Source organism: Aspergillus welwitschiae (genome assembly GCF_003344945.1).
Source record: "Aspergillus welwitschiae strain CBS 139.54b unplaced genomic scaffold BDQ94scaffold_4, whole genome shotgun sequence".
Lineage (NCBI taxonomy): Eukaryota > Fungi > Ascomycota > Eurotiomycetes > Eurotiales > Aspergillaceae > Aspergillus > Aspergillus welwitschiae.
This window is the reverse complement of record NW_020798698.1, coordinates 87,150-103,722: the sequence shown is the minus strand read 5'-3', so window position 1 is coordinate 103,722 and position 16,573 is coordinate 87,150. Positions and strand designations below refer to the sequence as shown.

Sequence of the window (16,573 nt, the reverse complement as noted above, 5' to 3'; positions counted from 1 at the left end):
CCAAGCCTCATCGTATTCTCCATAGGTATTTCCATCGTGGACACCAACCATATTCTTCTCCCCCGTAAAATCTCTATCTAATGATAGAGTTCAAGCCAAGGGACGATGGCTGGAGGTGGGATCCACTAGCGTGGCAAGTGGAGCCACAAGAGAGAAACCTTGCCAGTGTCTGCATCCCATCTTCCACAGGAGGATTGCTTGGTATGACAATAAATAGCACCCCCATGGGCCTGCGGCGACGATTCTTTCTGGGGACGGGCTGGGTGACGCGTCTCCCCCTTCAAATTCTACTAGGCTTGTTTCCTGCGGATATCCCCTACTACAGAGTAGACTGATGGGTTTCCCCAACATTGATGAGGTCAACTCAAGTATAATGAATGATTGATTGGCGCCTGCGATGTCATTCAATCGCTTGCATTTACATGTATGAGGACAGTCGCGATGGCCAATGATTCAAACACCCGTCCCCCTGATACCCCGAAAGATGTCAGCCATGTACAGCATGTCGATTTCGCCTCAGACAGCAGAACCTCGTCTAAGGAGCGTACAGTCAACTTCTTTCTGCTTCTGACCTGCGCCGCTTTCGGCTCAGCTTCATTGGTGTTCGGTTTTGATGACAAGATAATTTCACCTGTGGCTGCATTGGGGCCATTTGTATGTGTCAATGAACTCTTTGTAAGATAGCGTCATAGGATGGTTCCATTGGGCTAACAGCATGAGCAGGTCGACAAATATCAAGGACCCGAGCCACTTACAGGGAAACTGGTCTTGACGGCTCGTAATCAGAGCATATTGTTTTCTGTTCCTCTAATAGGTTCGATTCTGGGAGGCTTAGCTGCCTCTCCGCTAAATTCGAGGTTGGGCCGCAAGTACCCCTTGTTGATTGCATATATAATCTCCATCGGCGGCAGCTTGCTTCAGGTACTGGCTCCAAACTTGGGTGCATTTGTTTCTGGTCGATTTATCAACGGAATCGCTACGGGGATTGCCAATGGCACGGCTCCCTTGTATCTAGCAGAGGTGTGCATGTCGGTGCTCTAGAGTCTCAAGAAACCTCACTCACCGTTTGGCAGGTCGTCCCTGCCTCTATGAGAGGAAGAAGTGTATCGTTGATAAATATTCTGACCCTGGTAGCGGGTGTCCTGGGCACCATTGTGGTGTTATGCACTCACAGCCTGACAGGGCCGAGCTCGTACAGGATTCCCTTGACAGTCCAGTGTGTCCTTCCTGCTTTGCTGCTCATTTGGACCTTGCCTTTGCCCGAGAGCCCGCAGTGGCTTGTTTCTAGAGGCAGGTTGGAAGCGGCTCGCAGCAACCTGCGAAGACTGCGCCGTTGCAGTGAACAGCGAGTCGACGAGGAGCTCCGAGATATGGAACTTTCCGAAGGGCATGCTTCTGACATGAAGGTGTCCGTTTGGGAAATTTTCTCCAAGAAGCACCTTCAGCGCACCCTGACTGCCGGTTCTTTCTACTCTCTGAACCAGGTTTCAGGCATCATCCTTTCAACGACATACAGCACGGTCTTCCTGTCCGGGATTGGCATCGGAGACCCATTCACATTAACCGTGATAGCTTCTTGTTGCACCCTTGCGGGTACAATCGCTGCGCCGTTCATGTTGGACCGGGCTGGCCGCCGTCCTACCGCATTGACGGGCATGAGTGTCCTCTTCATCATCGACCTTGCGGCTGGTGGTCTGGCGTTCAACAAGGGAAACCGCCAATCAGCCATAGCAATCGCGGCCTTGTCCTTTGCGTTCAATTTCTTCTGGGCGTCCTCCTTCTCACCATTATCAACGCTGCTGCCCTCGGAGATGGCTACTCCTAAACTTCGTCACCACACCATGGCTTACACCATTGCTTGTGCCCAAGCAACCGCTGTGATCACAACTCTAGTGGTGCCCCAGCTAACAGCGCCTGATGCAGCAAATCTGGGGCCAAAGACCTATCTTGTATTCGCCGGCTGCATGGCGTGCATCCTGGTCTTCGCCTATTTTTTCATCCCAGAGACCAAAGGCCGCAAGTTTGTGGAAATCGACGCAATGTATGATGCCAATATTCCTGCACGGAAATGGAGGCAATATTGGTCTTCACTCGAGAAGGCCACTGGCTCTAATTCCCAAGTCTCCAAAGCCTCCATAGCAGCAAGCTGAAAATGAAAGCCAGCTTGATCTGTCAGCGCTGTCATCCATGTGAGATATACGAAGTTGTAACACTTAATCTTATGGCATTGTATTCGATAGTGCACTACAGCCTGGCCGTTTTCGATGCCATAGCGTGGTTTGGTGACCTTCTATTGTACCAAAGAGTGCGCTTAGACCAGAACAAGAGGATAGGGTAACAGTTTCCTGGACCACTTCGTGATAAAACCAGAACGCCAAATATAAAGTAAGAACACAGAAGAAGAAAGAGAATTTTAGGATATCCTAGAGAAGGCATGCATGCCGGCAGTATGCAAGCTCATACTATTGAGAGCCCCAGGCATGACCAGTGCCGTCCAATGAGCTCAATAGTGTTCGATACCTTTCCATGAAAGGATGGTTTCCACCTCGCAGACTGTTCAACAGTAAAAGAAAATCTTCCGTTAGAGTTTTGGAGACTATTTGACTACCAGCCATCGGTATCTGAGGGTTGGGCATGGCTCTGGCGGGTGATGCCAATGTGGTGCCTTTCGCGAGAGGCATCTGGACATTGAACAAGACACTAATGGCGCCGACTGCAATGTCGTACAACTTCTCAGCCTACTTTGGTTAGCTAATTTGATGGAAGAGGATTCAACATAGCACATACAAGTCCAATTCCGTGTGCCTCCATGGAGCTCAGCCGCAAGGATCGACAGATGTCAAGCGTCTCTTTTGCAACAGAAACAGCGTAGTGGAGACCAAGCTCATGGTGTTCAGATGCAGGCCGCAGCAGCCCATGAGTGGAACAGAGCACCCAAATGCGATTCTGAAGCCACTTTTTCGTGATAAAGACGTCTGCACATTGGGTTTCCCGTAGACCTATTGCCGGGCGGTTTCCCTGATTATCGCCGAGGGTTGACTTAGAGCGCTCGAACCAGTCGTAGCCTTTATATCGTTCCGACTCGCTAACTCGGCTGAGATTCTGATGAATGGATAAAGCCTTGGCTTCCGTGAGCTTCTCGCAGTAGCCAGCGTTGATGTTGCATCTTTGGTTCCAGCAATCGATAACATCCTCGTCAATGGCATCAAAAAGTTCCATCAGACGGGCGAGGCCCATCATTCCTTCAGCATCCTTTTCGTTATGGACAATGACGCCAGACACCAGACTATGGGTGGCAGTGTGAATGAAGTCATGAACAGGCCGCATGCTGAAACCCGGTCGACCCCAGAAGGTGATGGGATGTCTGCGCTGTAATGCATAAGCTCTGTAAGAATTGCTAGTTAGTGACTATCTCAAGGTGGCCCGAACCATATGTATAATACCTCTCCGTGATTGACAGAACCAGATAAGTCCGTAAGCGTTGTCCCTTTTCGTCGCTGGGCAAATCTCGATACGAATCCGGGTTGTTCAAGCCCATTGTAGCAGCAAGATCAAGAGCCTCCCTCAGGCGGAGCCATGCGGCATTATGCTGGTTGCTGCCAAACAAGCACCCAAACAGGAAGAAACTGGTAAGGACCGCTTCAACTGTTGGGTGTTCCCCGAAATCCGAGCAGCTTCGCATTTTGGTCGCTTCGTTCATCATGGATCGAGCTTGGTTAGCTCGAGAAGAAGACGTCGGTCGCTCGGCTATCTCGATCGGTTGGGTAAGGGAAAATGCGCACAATGCGAGAAGCATTGCACCAAATTGCGGGTTTCTGCGGTGTTCCTGGGACAGCATTCGGATAAATAGTGATGAACGGTTTAGCACCGGTAATGTTGGATGCAAACGATCAAAATAGACGTCAATCCACGGTATCATATTCGCTTCCACAATGGATGAGGGCCAGAGCGTGTTTGTCTCATTTGGCGGCGGGTGGAGGACATTGGGCCCCGACATGGGTACACTTGCTGCCTCCGCTGGGTGTGACTGTAGACCTGCAGGAGCAGCGTCTGTTTGTATAATAGATGGAAGCGAGGCTTTCAGGTAGATATTACTGCCCGGGAAATCGAATACGGGTACCTGAGCATCCAGTGTATCCGGCAGCCAGTATTCGACATCATTGCGCTCATTCCAGCTGACGCCACTATTACTATGGGTTTCAATTTGAGAGGCCCCAGAACTCCAATTAGGTGCAATTGGGGCTGGTGGTTGAGGATGAGAAAGCTCAACGGGTACCGAGGAGGCCTCATTATGCATAGGCCAGTGTGCGGCATCCTGGATTGGATGTACGGGATTGGAGCTCCCGTCTCCTCGGGATGGTGACTCCGTCTGATAGGCGGCAAAAGCGCCTGGTAAGGGATTGGAAGCTACTTGGCTCTGTGAGCTATTCAAAGCCGGTAAGTTGGTCTGTTGCTGCCGGATCTGAGACACACGGCTTTGGATACGCAACAGATTCGAATGGTCAGATTAAAAAAGATGAAAATAAGCAACTCAAGGGCAGGCAGGATATTCAGACTCACTGTCCAGTAGGACCACGTTTCTTCTGCGGCTGGAAAAAGGTGCATTCAAAGCCCATGGAAACACATGCCCGGCATGGTTGGGATAGACTACACTGCAGTTACGGAGGCGATTAGCTCGGCTGGCCAGGCTCGGAAAGATAGTAAACACGGGTGGACCTCGGGGGGTTTCTGGAAAAGAAAGAGAAAAAGCAGACAGGGGGACCCCGGATCGGAAAGAGGGCCGTAGGAATCTACTATATTACTTGCCTTGATCTTGCGGAACTTGCATTGGTCGCACGCACGTTTCGCAATTGCGCCGGAGGACTTCTTTCGGGATTCGGTGCGGATGGCACCGGTCATCGCTGATGTTGCAGCGGCACCAGAATTGGGGGGATTCATGGTGGCATGTCCTCAGATTGAGGCCAAATTGGGAGAAAACTTAGTAATCGAGAAGCAAATAAAGGGGCATCGAACAATGCATCTCACGAGTCATAAGCATTGTCGTGAACAGGTCGAAATTGTTCGCCAACACGCCTCGGAGCTCGCAGCCAGTGATGGAAAGCGTCGGCAAGCTGTGAGGAGAAACGGGGAATTCGAAGGGAAAAGCTGGCCGGCGTGTGGCCTGTGGACTGACGGTGGATTGACCCTGGTGGAGATTTCCCCCACTCCAACCTAATCCAATCCTTTTTCACCCTCCCTCTCTTGACGGCTCAATCTTCCCCCCAAACCTAGTATTCTCGAAGGATGTTTCCCCAGATGCCTCTTTTTGAGTTTATATTCTTTACAGTTTACACATTAAATTCAAGTGTGCGGATGGATTCAGTGGTTGAGCCATCGCCACAACATCAACAAGTTCCGCTTGGACAGCCTCCCCAGGAAAACATTCGCCGGTTGATCAGCGATCCACCGGAATTACTTCGGCGTGCCTGACTAGCCAAGGTTCAATCCAAACGCAATCTACTCCTCTCTATTAGGATCGATCTAGTCTACTACTAGCGATGGGGTCGTTGTTCTTATCATGACTGGATTCGAGCGATTACTCCGCACGAATGCCTGACTTCGCTAACATTGACCCTTGATCCGTAGTTAACCCCACCTTCAACTGATACCACCGGTCTCTCACTAGCTGGCTTTGCGTATCTCCTCCGAGAGCTGCCAGATTACTATTTAATGACTCCCATTTATTTTAGGGCCCGCACTAGCAGATGAGTTCTGGTGCGGACATCAACTGCTGATAGCACTCACATTCATCCACATATATATACTAGGGAGAAAGTGACGAAAGTGACAACGGAAATAGGACATCTTAACCCCATTTATGCTTCGATAAGATAACCATCTTGAAATATCTTTGCCACAATGGGAAGTGTTCAGCCGTGGGAGCAAATTGTTTCCCAAAAGCGTGCTCTACGGAACCAGCTCCTAAAGCCATATCAAGTCAACGATATCGACCGGCGTGTACCCCAGCTGCTCTCTGTCCAAGAGCGCACGCGTATCCAAGAAGATCCTGTAATCCAGGAGATCACTGACATCGACAGCGTGCCCAGGCTCTTCGAATGCCTGAAATCGGGCAAATATACAGCTGAGCAGACGACATTAGCTTTTATTAGAAGGTACTATATATAACTTGAATCGCCCTAACTACCTTCATTTCCATTCTTGACTGACTCTTCTGTCCTCAGGGCTGTGGTAGCCCATCAGTTGGTGAGCAAATTTACCATCGAAAGATTTCTGTGGATCAGCACTAATAGGTCTGGCTCCACAGACCAACTGTCTCACGGAAATTGTGTTCGAAGATGCCTTGGAACAGGCCCGGCAGCTCGACCATACTTTTCAACGAACCGGTCAAGTCAAGGGACCACTCCACGGCATTCCAGTCACAGTGAAAGATCAGTTCAATGTCAAGGGTGTTGACACAACACTTGGATACGTGGGCCGCTCTTTTGCTCCCGCTACAGAAGATGCAGTTCTAGTGCAGATGCTGAAAGATATGGGTGCTATCGTACTGGCGAAGACCAACCTACCACAGAGCATAATGGTTTGTATCCGCCTAGCTCGCTGATAGAAGGTCGAGATTCTAATCTATAACTTAGTGGGCTGAAACAGACAATCCACTTTGGGGTCTGACCGTCAACCCACGGAACCCTGAGTTCACGCCAGGCGGTTCCACTGGAGGAGAGGCTGTTCTATTGGCATTGCACGGCTCTATCCTGGGGTATGGTACAGACATCGGTGGCAGTGTGAGAATCCCACAAAGTCACATGGGCCTGTATAGCCTGAAGCCTACGGTAAGTCTAACCACCTTCCTAGCTCTGATAAGGTAAAAGGACCTGACTGACAAACCATATAGAGCAGTAGGCTTCCGTACTATGGCGTACCGGTGTCTACCGAGGGGCAAGAGCATGTTCCCTCATCTGTTGGTCCCATGGCACGAGATCTATCGTCTCTCTGCTATGTAAGCCGACTGATTGCTAATGCACAGCCGTGGCAGTTAGACCCCAAATGTACCCCGCTACTCTGGAATGAGAGCGCATACGAGGAGGTTCAGAACCGGCCTATGGTAATTGGGCTTATTTTGGATGACGGAGTTGTGAAGGTTCATCCTCCCATCGAGAGAGCGCTTCGGGATCTTTCCGCAAAACTAGAAGCGCAAGGCCACGAGCTAGTCGTCTGGGATGCTTCCGATCATCTAGAATATATCCAACTCATGGACACTTTCTACACAGTGGATGGGGGGGAAGACATCCGCCGCGATGTGGAAGCTGGTGGGGAGCCTTATATTCCCCACGTGGAAGCATTGGTAAATCGCGGGAAGGCCATTTCCGTCTACGAGTACTGGCAGCTCAACAGGAAGAAAGTTGCACTGCAAAAGAAATACTTGGACAAATGGAACGCAACACGCTCTCCCTCTGGGAAACCCATTGATGTACTCCTGGCCCCGACAACGCCCCATCCTGCTATTCCCCACCGAACGCTGCGGTGGGTTGGGTATACAAAAATCTGGAACTTCCTTGACTACTCTGCTGTTACATTTCCAGTGGATCAGGTGCGGGCTGAAGTGGACGCACTGCCAGCAGACTATCAACCCAGGAACGAACTGGATGCATGGAATTGGGGGCTGTACGATGCGAAGGCCATGAATGGTCATCCAATTAATGTTCAAATCATCGGCAAGAAGCTAGAAGAGGAGAAGGTCCTAGGAGCAGCGACTGCCATTGAGAAGATCTGGCGCAGCTAGTGTACGGCATCTACTAGAGCATAGCTCAATAGTCCATTTCTGGGGGGTGTGTGTGTCTATCTAGTCTACTAGGTATACTAGTTGGCTATCTCCATCGCCCCGAGCGCAACCCCCACTTTCCCACAAGACTTACTCCAACCGGGCCGTTGGAGTTCTGCCAGAAGTGGAGGCGTCACTGTTGGAGTAAGCCAATATACTGTGATTCAGTCCAGAGCAACTAGTATCTAGATAGCTAATAGTAAGACTAGACCGTATCCTTACATTTGCAAGCCTGTAGTAGTATCTACTAGATAGTAATATTCAGTAGTAATGAATCGAGGAGCATATGCATACTGATAAGGTTCTCCATTGCTGTAGCACCGGCTCTCTCCATGTCGGCTATCGCGCCTTATCTCCTCCCCTCCGATCATTTATCTCAGATGACCGAATTATCGAGGTTCCCCCCTCATCGGCCCCCCCTCACTGATCGACTATATAAAAGAAAAATCAATGACCAAGGTTGGGGGAAAAAGAGTTACTCCTCGGTTAAACCTGTAGACTTGTACTGCCCACGTCTCATTCAACCTATTTACATATCCGACAAAGAACCCTGCCACATTGTCCCAGATCAAACACCATTTTCCCCAACACAAATAAAAAAAGCATCAACATGGGCAAGAAGCGCGTTCTCGTCAGTTACGGCGTCGACATTGACGCTGTCGCCGGCTGGCTAGGATCCTACGGCGGCGAGGACAGTTCCAACGATATTAGTCGAGGTAAGTAAAAGTCCAAACACCGAACAGAACAAAAACACTTCCTTTCTATATACTTCGCCCTGTCCATACCAACGGGTAGCAGCAGTAGTATTACTTATTAGTAGTACACTCACTCACATCCTACAGGACTCTGGGCCGGCCACATCGGCACCACACGCCTTCTCAAACTCTTCTCCAAATACAACATCAAAGCCACCTTCTTCATCCCAGGCCACTCACTCGAGACCTTTCCCGAAGAATGCGCCATGGTACGAGACGCCGGCCACGAAATCGGCCTGCATGGCTACACGCACGAAAACCCCTCCGACATGACCCTCGAGCAGCAACGGGACATTCTCGATAAGACCTATCACATGCTGTACGATTTCACGGGCAAGCCGCCGCGGGGTATCGTTGCGCCATGGTGGGAAACCAGTAAGGAGATGGCCGATTTGTTGCTCTCCTATGGAATTGAATATGATCATTCCATGTCTCATCATGATTGTCAGATGTATTGGTTGAGGACGGGCGATACATGGACTAAAATTGATTATTCCCAGAAGGCGGAGACTTGGATGAAGCCGCTGGTTAGGGGTCAAGATACGGGGCTCGTGGAGATCCCCGGCAACTGGTATATTGATGATTTGCCGCCTATGATGTTTATCAAGTCCGCGCCGAATAGTCATGGCTGGGTGAATCCTAAGGATGTTGAGGATCTCTGGAAGGTGAGTTCGTCTTGGAGGTTGACGCGTTGGTTCTTGGGGCCTTTGATGGAACTGATGATCTGGCAGGATCATTTCGACTACTTCTATCGCGAGTACGATGAGTTTGTCTTCCCTATGACTATTCATCCTGATGTGTCGGGCCGTCCGCATGTCCTTCTTATGCATGAGAGGTAAGTTGGGTGCTTGTCTGGTTAGAACTGCTTTGTGTGGATGGCTTGCTGATAGGCTCTAGAATCATTGAATACATAAACAAGCACGAGGGCGTGGAATGGGTCACTTTTGAGCAGATGTGCGATGACTTCAAGAGCAAGAACAAGCCGCCGGAGGGCGCTAGAATGCCTTCTGCTCCCATGCCAGCAAGGAAGTGAGACTAGACTGTCGAGCTGGCCTCGAGTTGCGTAGTCTCCAGCATGCATGCTTTACAATGTATGAACTGAATCTTATAAATGATACCTGGAGTCTCTAACAACAATAACTTGAAAATCAAAGAAAGTGTTGAAATCATATGCTAAATACCCCAGGGCTTGGTATAGCCTTGCTTTATAAACGCCCCAAAACTCCAAGTTATGCCTGCATCTAATTTACACTTTCGATTTCATCTCAATTCTTCGGCGGCTCAAAAAGCTGCGGCTTCATGTTGATCCTGCAAAGCTTCGCAACGCAGCCGCTAAGCTGGAGCAGTGACTGCACGCCGTCTAGAATGCGCATGTGCGTAAAACCAATCTCCCGGATGAATTCCAACTTCGAATGTTCTGACAGAGTGGGAATTGTCTTGGTGACACGGAACATGGTACTGATGATATCATGGGAGGAATACCCCAATTCCCTAGAAATACGGTCAGAGCGAGCACACAAACATAAAATTGACAGACTGCACTGTGTACATACCACAATTCATTCAGTGTCTCCAACGCCGCATCAACCTTGCCTTCCCAGCAGGCCTTGATCATTGCCTGGACCTTGATCGGGTGCGGGCTGTCGACCACCCTGAAAACGTTGTCCCCACTGACGAAACCGAAACCCGACCATGTACTCTGCAAGTTGTTGATAGCCTGACGCATATCTCCCTCAGCACTGAATACCAGGGCGGCAATGCCCTCTTCGTTGTGTTCCACCTTCTCAGCATCGCATACTTGTTTCAGACGCTTGACAATTTGCGCATCGGTCAACCGAGCATAACGTAGGATAGCGCATCGCGATTGAATCGGCTCGATGATCTTATTCGACTGATTACAAGCGAACGCGAACCGTGTAGTCGACGAGTAAATCTCCATTGTACGCCGCAAAGCTTGCTGGGCACCTGATGTCATACTATACCACCGTGAGCATCCAGAAAAGGTAATGTAGCTCACCGTCTAGTACGTACCTATCCGCCTCATCAAGGATGACAAGCTTATGACGACCAGGCGGCAAAGTGACCTTCTTCTGGGCAAAGCCCTTGATCCTGTTCCGTACCACGTCGATACCTGGAGCATATTAGAGATTAAAGCCGTCTCTCGTCTCCCTCGCAAAGTGGGGTAGATGTACCTCTTTCATCACTAGCATTGAGCTCCAGAACCGCCTCCTTATATGCGTCTCCCAGTAGCTGTCTCGCCAAGCACAAGATCGAAGTAGTCTTTCCAATACCGGGCATGCCCGAGATGATAACGTGCGGCATGTTTCCATCCTTAGCGATGATCTTCAAGCGCTCAACTGTTTCTGTGTTTCCAACAATATCATCGAGATATACCGGGCGATATTTCTCTACCCTATTGTTTAAATTTGGCAATCAGACTCGACATTCTAAGCTGGCTTTAGTGCTGGGACCTGCTGTACGTACCAGGGCAGTTCATAGTCAGGAGGGGCGCCGGCCGTATGCGCCTTGAGGCCATTGCGAGAGGCACTGGCTGAGGATTCGGCTTGAACCATAGCGAATGATAACTTGATGTAAATTATATGCTAGCTCAGGCTGAATGGTTCTGTTGTGTGCTAGACCGAGGGCAAGAACAAAGCGCTGGTGATGGGTTGGAACTGAAGAAGCGGGAGACGCGAAAGTCGAGGCGGAGACGCGTCGGCATAGATTTGGCCCAAAAGGGTAGTTATTGTTCGCCGGTGCTGGAGCCAAAAGCGACGGGCCTCCTGCACGATTCCAAAGAAATGAATTGTTACGAGGGGATGATGCAAACATTAACCATTTGTACTATTACTGAGCCAGGTCTAGAAAAACCGGCTTTAGTTTGCTCAGCACACATGCGATCTCAGAGGCAGCCAGTTGACAGCTGGGTTTTGGTGATGCTTTCGGAATCCCGCCTTACAACTTCACCTCAATGCCAATCCAGGGTTCTCTGTATTCACGCTTCATAGCCGTTGGATGTTGTTCCAGACCAGCAATTATTATGCTCATCCATCCTTTTACGTCGAACAGTTTTCCTCTGCCAATTCTTTTCTAAATTCATTTACCTAGTCCCTTCAGTTGCTACAACACCGACCTCACGACTACCCACACCAGTTTTACCTGGGCCTTGTCGCTCAAAAAGCATTGCTAACCGGCTTCAAGTCATTCTTACACTCTATACTTAATTGCTTAATTAGAACCGTCATTCCTATACCTGTCTAGCCTCACGCCCTCGCAATGGGAACAACCTCTGTCCGCCGCAATCTCTTCCACCACCACATTAGCAAACGCGCTGGCTCAACTGGCCCCGCAGGTTCCTCTGCACAGGGCAAAACTAGCAACGGACCCTCTGGCCTATCGTCACAACTGCTGCAGTCCGCTTCGTCTGATGCATCTACATCTTTGAGCTCCGGATCTATTGACAACGGGGAAATCGTGGTTAAGGACAAGAACGGTAGCTACAAGCTTGATGTCCCTGTACTACCCCCCTTGGTTGGTGAAGATGGTGAGGAAATGGAGGGTATAGAAAGTGTGGGTGCCGGGGATGGTGCTGGCGCAGCAGGGGACAATTTAACTGCGCAGGAGAAGGAAAGTAAGTCGAGAGTCTGGCCCCAAGCGCCCGAGTCAGGCGAGCTAATGAGGAATTAGAGATGGAGGCAAACCTAGTTGAGATGATGTATCGAAATCGAAACAGACAAATGAGTATCGAGCCAGCCGGTAAGCCTCAATTACACTCGAAGATTTATGTCGCGATGCGATTCGGCTGATGTCTATAGAAATTCTTAATCGTATACACCAGAGCCTTCGCAATAAGGTCGCCGCCCTGGAGGAAGATAACTGGATGTACGAGGCTGAAGTCGACTCGAGGGCCTAAGAGATTCGTTTGCGATATGGTCTATACTAATTACGATGCATGATGGATGATGCGTTCAGACTGCGTTCTTCTACATGGTCAAATTCCCCAGAAATTCCTCTAATCGAGCTCCATACTCGTCGGAGGCGCTTCCACCCTCTTCGATCCTCCTCTGCCCTGAGGTGCCATCCGAGCACCAGCACCATCCTGACCGCCACCAAACAACATGCTTCCCATCATATCCAGTAGCGGGTTGCTCTGTCTTGGGACCTTGATTGCGAAATATTGCTCGCCTATCTGAGACAGTGCGTCATCCCAAATTCCGACGTCTTTGATATGGGATGCATAATGCGCCGTCAACTGTTTAAACAAATCCGAACTACCGCGCTGAATGGTAAGGAGCAGCATGCTGATGAAGTTCAGCAAGGGCAGCGCGGGGAAGACGCGTACGTCAGAGCTAGCGCTACTGACATCTTGCACGCCGAGTGAGGGGTTTGTGGAGGAAAGCTTTGACGTGAAAATAAGGAACGCTTTGTTGGCGCTGCGAAGGTTTCCGATCAAGAGATAGGGGAATACCGCGCGAGAGGCGTAGATTGCGGCAGTGTGCGGTTCGTCATGGGTGTACCACTCGAACTCAAGTTTGGCCAGAGTCTCAGCTGATTCCGAGGTACCGAAGATGAGATGCTTTTCCGCGTCATAGGGTTCGTGGTCTAGAGACAGCTGTTATGAAGTCGCCCTCGAAATCGGAATCATCATGGGTCTGCATACCTTCCGCGTATACCGATCCAGCGGCATGATGCAACTCAGGGTCGCCGCGTTCTAAGGGTCCAAACCTGCCACTCCAGCCGATAATCTCCTGGATAAACCTTCTCCGGGTAGGCTCTTCGGGGGGGAATTCGTGCAGAAGCTCGATTAAGCGCTCTGTAGATAGAGGGAGCCCTCGGTCAGCCCGATCACTTCAAGAAAGCACCGTATGACATCCGCAAACCGGCGCGGCAATGTATAAGATGGCATAGGCAAGCACTCACTCTTCCGAGCCCGCCCCTCTGCATCGTCATTCCCTCCAGTAATCTCCCACCCCGCCTTTGTGTAGACCTCAACCACCAACATGATAGCCAAATCGCCGCCACTGGCAGAAGCACCCTGCTGAGACCCAGCTTTCAGTAGAGCGGTGGCACCGCCGGCAAGAAGCTCTGCCGCCGCATCGTAGTTCGCTTGCTTAATATACCGGGCAGCGATGACCCGCAGTTGCTGGTGAGCTTCATAGTAAGCACCAGAAGCGATCCTTCAAGAAGACAAGATGCGTCAGTTATCGTTCTCTTTTGGGGAATCATTGTAGACATCAGAAAGCTGCTCGGCACAAGCAGCAAGGTGGTGTTGGCTCACTTCTCTCGTTGTCGAGCAATTGTCTTGTCGATACGTGAGGTCATCTTGAGAACGGATGAATCACCAGGGGCGACTGTCAAGAGGTCGGGGATACAGTGAACACGATGGATTGGTATAACGAGACAGCCCACAAAATAGTATAAGAGGGTGAAAGCGAAATAAAGCGACCGCAACAAGTTCGACAGGCCTGAATCGGGGATGGTTGACGACGTCAAGCCACTGCGGCCGGGAAAGTTGATGCCGGGCGACTTTTGGTGGGGACGCGCTTCGGTTCTTCCAGAATGACGGGAGCAGCTGGACTGAACTACTGCAACGACGATCTACTTATTTCTTCCACTCCGCATTTGCGCGCTGCAGGGTTCATACCTAGCTATATTGGAGGTGAATGGTTTCGCTCTTACCACTGATTCTTTCCTTCCCAAGCAACAGCAGGACACCTTTGAGACTTTAGTTCATATGGTCTTAATCCCTGGTATAATCTCGTGAAAGGCGCGCGCGCACGGCAGAAAGAGTACATAGAGTAACCTTTCCGCGCATTCACATCCAGTCACCATCATACCCGGGCAATCTCTCAAAGTAATGGATCGCAAGGCCTTTGATATTCAGCCCATTGGCCGCTTCTACGGAGCTAGCGCTGCCATTCGACGTCCAAAGGTAAGCTTAGTATGATTCATTCCGGATGCTCAAAGCCAGCCCTTAACCCTTGTCCAGGAGATTGCATGTTTCTCTTATGATGATGAGCATAAGTTCCATCTCGGAGATTCATCGATGAAATACTACTATCCGCCATGCCTTCCCGCGGACCTGAACCGCGGATTCGAGTCATTTCAAAAGCTGGATGATTCAGCTGATGAGCATCTAGATGCTCTGCTCGAGACAGTCATAGCCCTGGAACAAGAAACGCAGAAGAAATGTGAAGCTGATATTATCACCTGGAGAGGCATGATGACCAAGGTAGACACCGCCTATAATGTGTTCAGTCGTATGGGATCGAAAGATATGCTTATGTTGGATTTGTCTAGATCCTTGCAGCTCCTTTTGATAACTTAAATGGGTGTGTATTCTCGATTTGTCGCTCTCCTGCTTCAGCTATTGATTTGCGTACAGCTTCGAAATGAACGCTACCTGCTTCCAGGTATGTCAATTAGCCATCGATTTAGGGGCTCTTTGCTAATGTGCTTCCAGGGAACAATGTTGGTTTATGCTAGCCTGCTATATCTACTGGCTCCTGACTCTAATTACCGTCCAGATTTATCGAAGAGAACAACAGCTACAAGAATGAGCAGAAACGAATTCAGAAAAATCAACGAATGCCTCCGGGAATGGCATCCCAGGATCTGATGGCCTACTGGGGTAAGAGCTCTCTTTCCCTTACGGTTAGAAACGTCATTGACCGAGTCAGGGTATAAATTTGAGACTCTGTCGGTGCTTAATGAACCGTGGGATCCGACTCCACGCAGAGAGATTGAAAACCGAGAGGAACTCATGGTGAACAACAATGCCCAGTATTGTTCAGTGGTGCGCACTGCAATCGGCCGCGCACGCCTAGTCATTGGTGGGGAGGTAGATGCGAGTATGTCAAAAGGCCACCCACCACTCCGTCACAACCACTTGCCACAGCGCATATATCATGTTCTAACGCATCCTGTTCACAGTCTGGGATTGCAAACCTGAGCGAAAGGAAGATCCCATCCATTGGGTAGAACTGAAAACCTCCGCCGAGATTAGAAATGACCGGGACATGGTGAAATACGAAAGGAAGCTCCTGAAATTCTGGGCCCAGTCATTCTTACTCGGGGTACCCAAGATCGTTGTCGGCTTTCGGGACCAACATGGTATTGTTCATCGTCTTGAGGAGCTCGAGACTGCTGCCATACCTGGAAAAGTCAAGAAGCTTGGCCGGTCGACTTGGGACGGAAATATCTGCATTAACTTCGCTGCCACGTTCCTTGAATGTGCGTATACAATCAATCTTTTCGCCCGAATTAAAAGAAAGAAGCAGGATCTAAACTGACTGATACAGGGCTTAAAACTACCATCCAAGAGGAAGGCACATGGAGAATACGCAAACGGGAGAAATCGTCGCTTATTGAAGTCTTCAGGGTGGAGGAGAGTGGAACTGGCGATATTATCTCACCAGCATTTTCGGCCTGGAGGTCCAAATCTTGAGCCATACAAACGCTCAGTCATTGACTTCTTTATTTCCAATGATTCTGCGTCTGTGGACTACTCCTCCAGTGAAAGAGAAGCTCGGGGTCCACCCAGTTGCGCAAGAATGATAAGGCTGCTATCAACAGATAGGGATATGCTTGCCTCTTGGCTTGATGCATGGGAACTCGCTTGCGGCATCGGCTGGATCGACTTGGTCACTGGACCTAGACGGTGCTGTGACAAGTATGTGCTGTGCAATCATTGCAAATGAATGCTTTATGTCTGACATCTATTCGCTGCCCCAAACACCAAGCCCTATGCCAAACACAGCCAGAAGTTAGGGGCTTCTTCAGATGACATCATCTGGCTGTCGGTCAGCGTTGTCTTGTTGTCTTCTTGACCGCACCTGCTTTCTGCATACATTTACGGTGTGAAAGCAAACATGCAGATGGTCTGCTAGCATGCACTGCGCGGAAGAATCTCTCTACATGGTTACCCACGGGTCTCGCAGATGCATTTGCATTGAGACGCAAGGCACATCGGTGCTATTGACAATTAATTTGAGACTTCTAT

The 16,573-nt window shown here is 49.9% G+C and overlaps 9 protein-coding genes across 9 annotated transcripts; 5 read left to right on the top strand and 4 right to left on the bottom strand.

Moving 5' to 3' along the window:
- Positions 1-229: 229 nt before the first annotated feature.
- On the top strand, positions 230-2,306 carry BDQ94DRAFT_88788 (general substrate transporter). Its single transcript, XM_026776771.1, has 3 exons — positions 230-654; positions 724-1,020; positions 1,074-2,306. The coding sequence occupies exons 1-3, from the start codon at positions 427-429 to the stop codon at positions 2,148-2,150; spliced, it is 1,602 nt and encodes a 533-aa protein (XP_026630324.1). The 5' UTR covers positions 230-426; the 3' UTR covers positions 2,151-2,306.
- Positions 2,198-2,535, bottom strand: BDQ94DRAFT_88794 (uncharacterized protein). The gene has a single exon (XM_026776772.1). It carries the CDS (start codon positions 2,434-2,436, stop codon positions 2,245-2,247), a length of 192 nt encoding a protein of 63 aa, XP_026630323.1. The 5' UTR covers positions 2,437-2,535; the 3' UTR covers positions 2,198-2,244.
- BDQ94DRAFT_88780 (CeGAL family transcription factor) lies at positions 2,307-5,100 on the bottom strand. Its single transcript, XM_026776770.1, has 5 exons — positions 4,807-5,100; positions 4,561-4,652; positions 3,444-4,475; positions 2,788-3,385; positions 2,307-2,738 (listed from the first exon to the last, which is right to left on the bottom strand). Exons 1-5 carry the CDS (start codon positions 4,936-4,938, stop codon positions 2,463-2,465), a joined length of 2,130 nt encoding a protein of 709 aa, XP_026630322.1. The 5' UTR covers positions 4,939-5,100; the 3' UTR covers positions 2,307-2,462.
- A 121-nt stretch (positions 5,101-5,221) lies between these two features.
- On the top strand, positions 5,222-8,032 carry BDQ94DRAFT_136131 (amidase). Its single transcript, XM_026764802.1, has 5 exons — positions 5,222-6,152; positions 6,222-6,243; positions 6,305-6,577; positions 6,633-6,827; positions 6,890-8,032. Exons 1-5 carry the CDS (start codon positions 5,899-5,901, stop codon positions 7,775-7,777), a joined length of 1,632 nt encoding a protein of 543 aa, XP_026630321.1. The 5' UTR covers positions 5,222-5,898; the 3' UTR covers positions 7,778-8,032.
- Positions 8,033-8,307: 275 nt separating this feature from the next.
- On the top strand, positions 8,308-9,768 carry BDQ94DRAFT_88762 (polysaccharide deacetylase family protein). The gene is made up of 4 exons (XM_026776768.1): positions 8,308-8,532; positions 8,659-9,236; positions 9,303-9,406; positions 9,469-9,768. Exons 1-4 carry the CDS (start codon positions 8,427-8,429, stop codon positions 9,602-9,604), a joined length of 924 nt encoding a protein of 307 aa, XP_026630320.1. The 5' UTR covers positions 8,308-8,426; the 3' UTR covers positions 9,605-9,768.
- BDQ94DRAFT_88759 (replication factor C subunit 4) lies at positions 9,469-11,247 on the bottom strand. Its single transcript, XM_026776767.1, has 5 exons — positions 11,056-11,247; positions 10,764-10,984; positions 10,603-10,702; positions 10,125-10,547; positions 9,469-10,062 (listed from the first exon to the last, which is right to left on the bottom strand). The coding sequence occupies exons 1-5, from the start codon at positions 11,142-11,144 to the stop codon at positions 9,837-9,839; spliced, it is 1,059 nt and encodes a 352-aa protein (XP_026630319.1). The 5' UTR covers positions 11,145-11,247; the 3' UTR covers positions 9,469-9,836.
- A 600-nt stretch (positions 11,248-11,847) lies between these two features.
- On the top strand, positions 11,848-12,484 carry BDQ94DRAFT_166512 (uncharacterized protein; the record flags this gene model as incomplete). Its single annotated transcript, XM_026770567.1, has 3 exons — positions 11,848-12,202; positions 12,259-12,327; positions 12,387-12,484. The coding sequence occupies 3 exons, from the start codon at positions 11,848-11,850 to the stop codon at positions 12,482-12,484; spliced, it is 522 nt and encodes a 173-aa protein (XP_026630318.1).
- BDQ94DRAFT_136127 (protein GET4) lies at positions 12,045-14,168 on the bottom strand. The gene is made up of 6 exons (XM_026764801.1): positions 13,850-14,168; positions 13,492-13,748; positions 13,232-13,384; positions 12,387-13,173; positions 12,259-12,327; positions 12,045-12,202 (listed from the first exon to the last, which is right to left on the bottom strand). Exons 1-4 carry the CDS (start codon positions 13,891-13,893, stop codon positions 12,584-12,586), a joined length of 1,044 nt encoding a protein of 347 aa, XP_026630317.1. The 5' UTR covers positions 13,894-14,168; the 3' UTR covers positions 12,045-12,202; positions 12,259-12,327; positions 12,387-12,583.
- Positions 14,147-16,573, top strand: BDQ94DRAFT_88718 (DXO/RAI1 family decapping nuclease). Its single transcript, XM_026776765.1, has 9 exons — positions 14,147-14,503; positions 14,561-14,803; positions 14,872-14,903; positions 14,957-14,984; positions 15,035-15,042; positions 15,099-15,202; positions 15,252-15,422; positions 15,505-15,804; positions 15,873-16,573. Exons 1-9 carry the CDS (start codon positions 14,429-14,431, stop codon positions 16,016-16,018), a joined length of 1,107 nt encoding a protein of 368 aa, XP_026630316.1. The 5' UTR covers positions 14,147-14,428; the 3' UTR covers positions 16,019-16,573.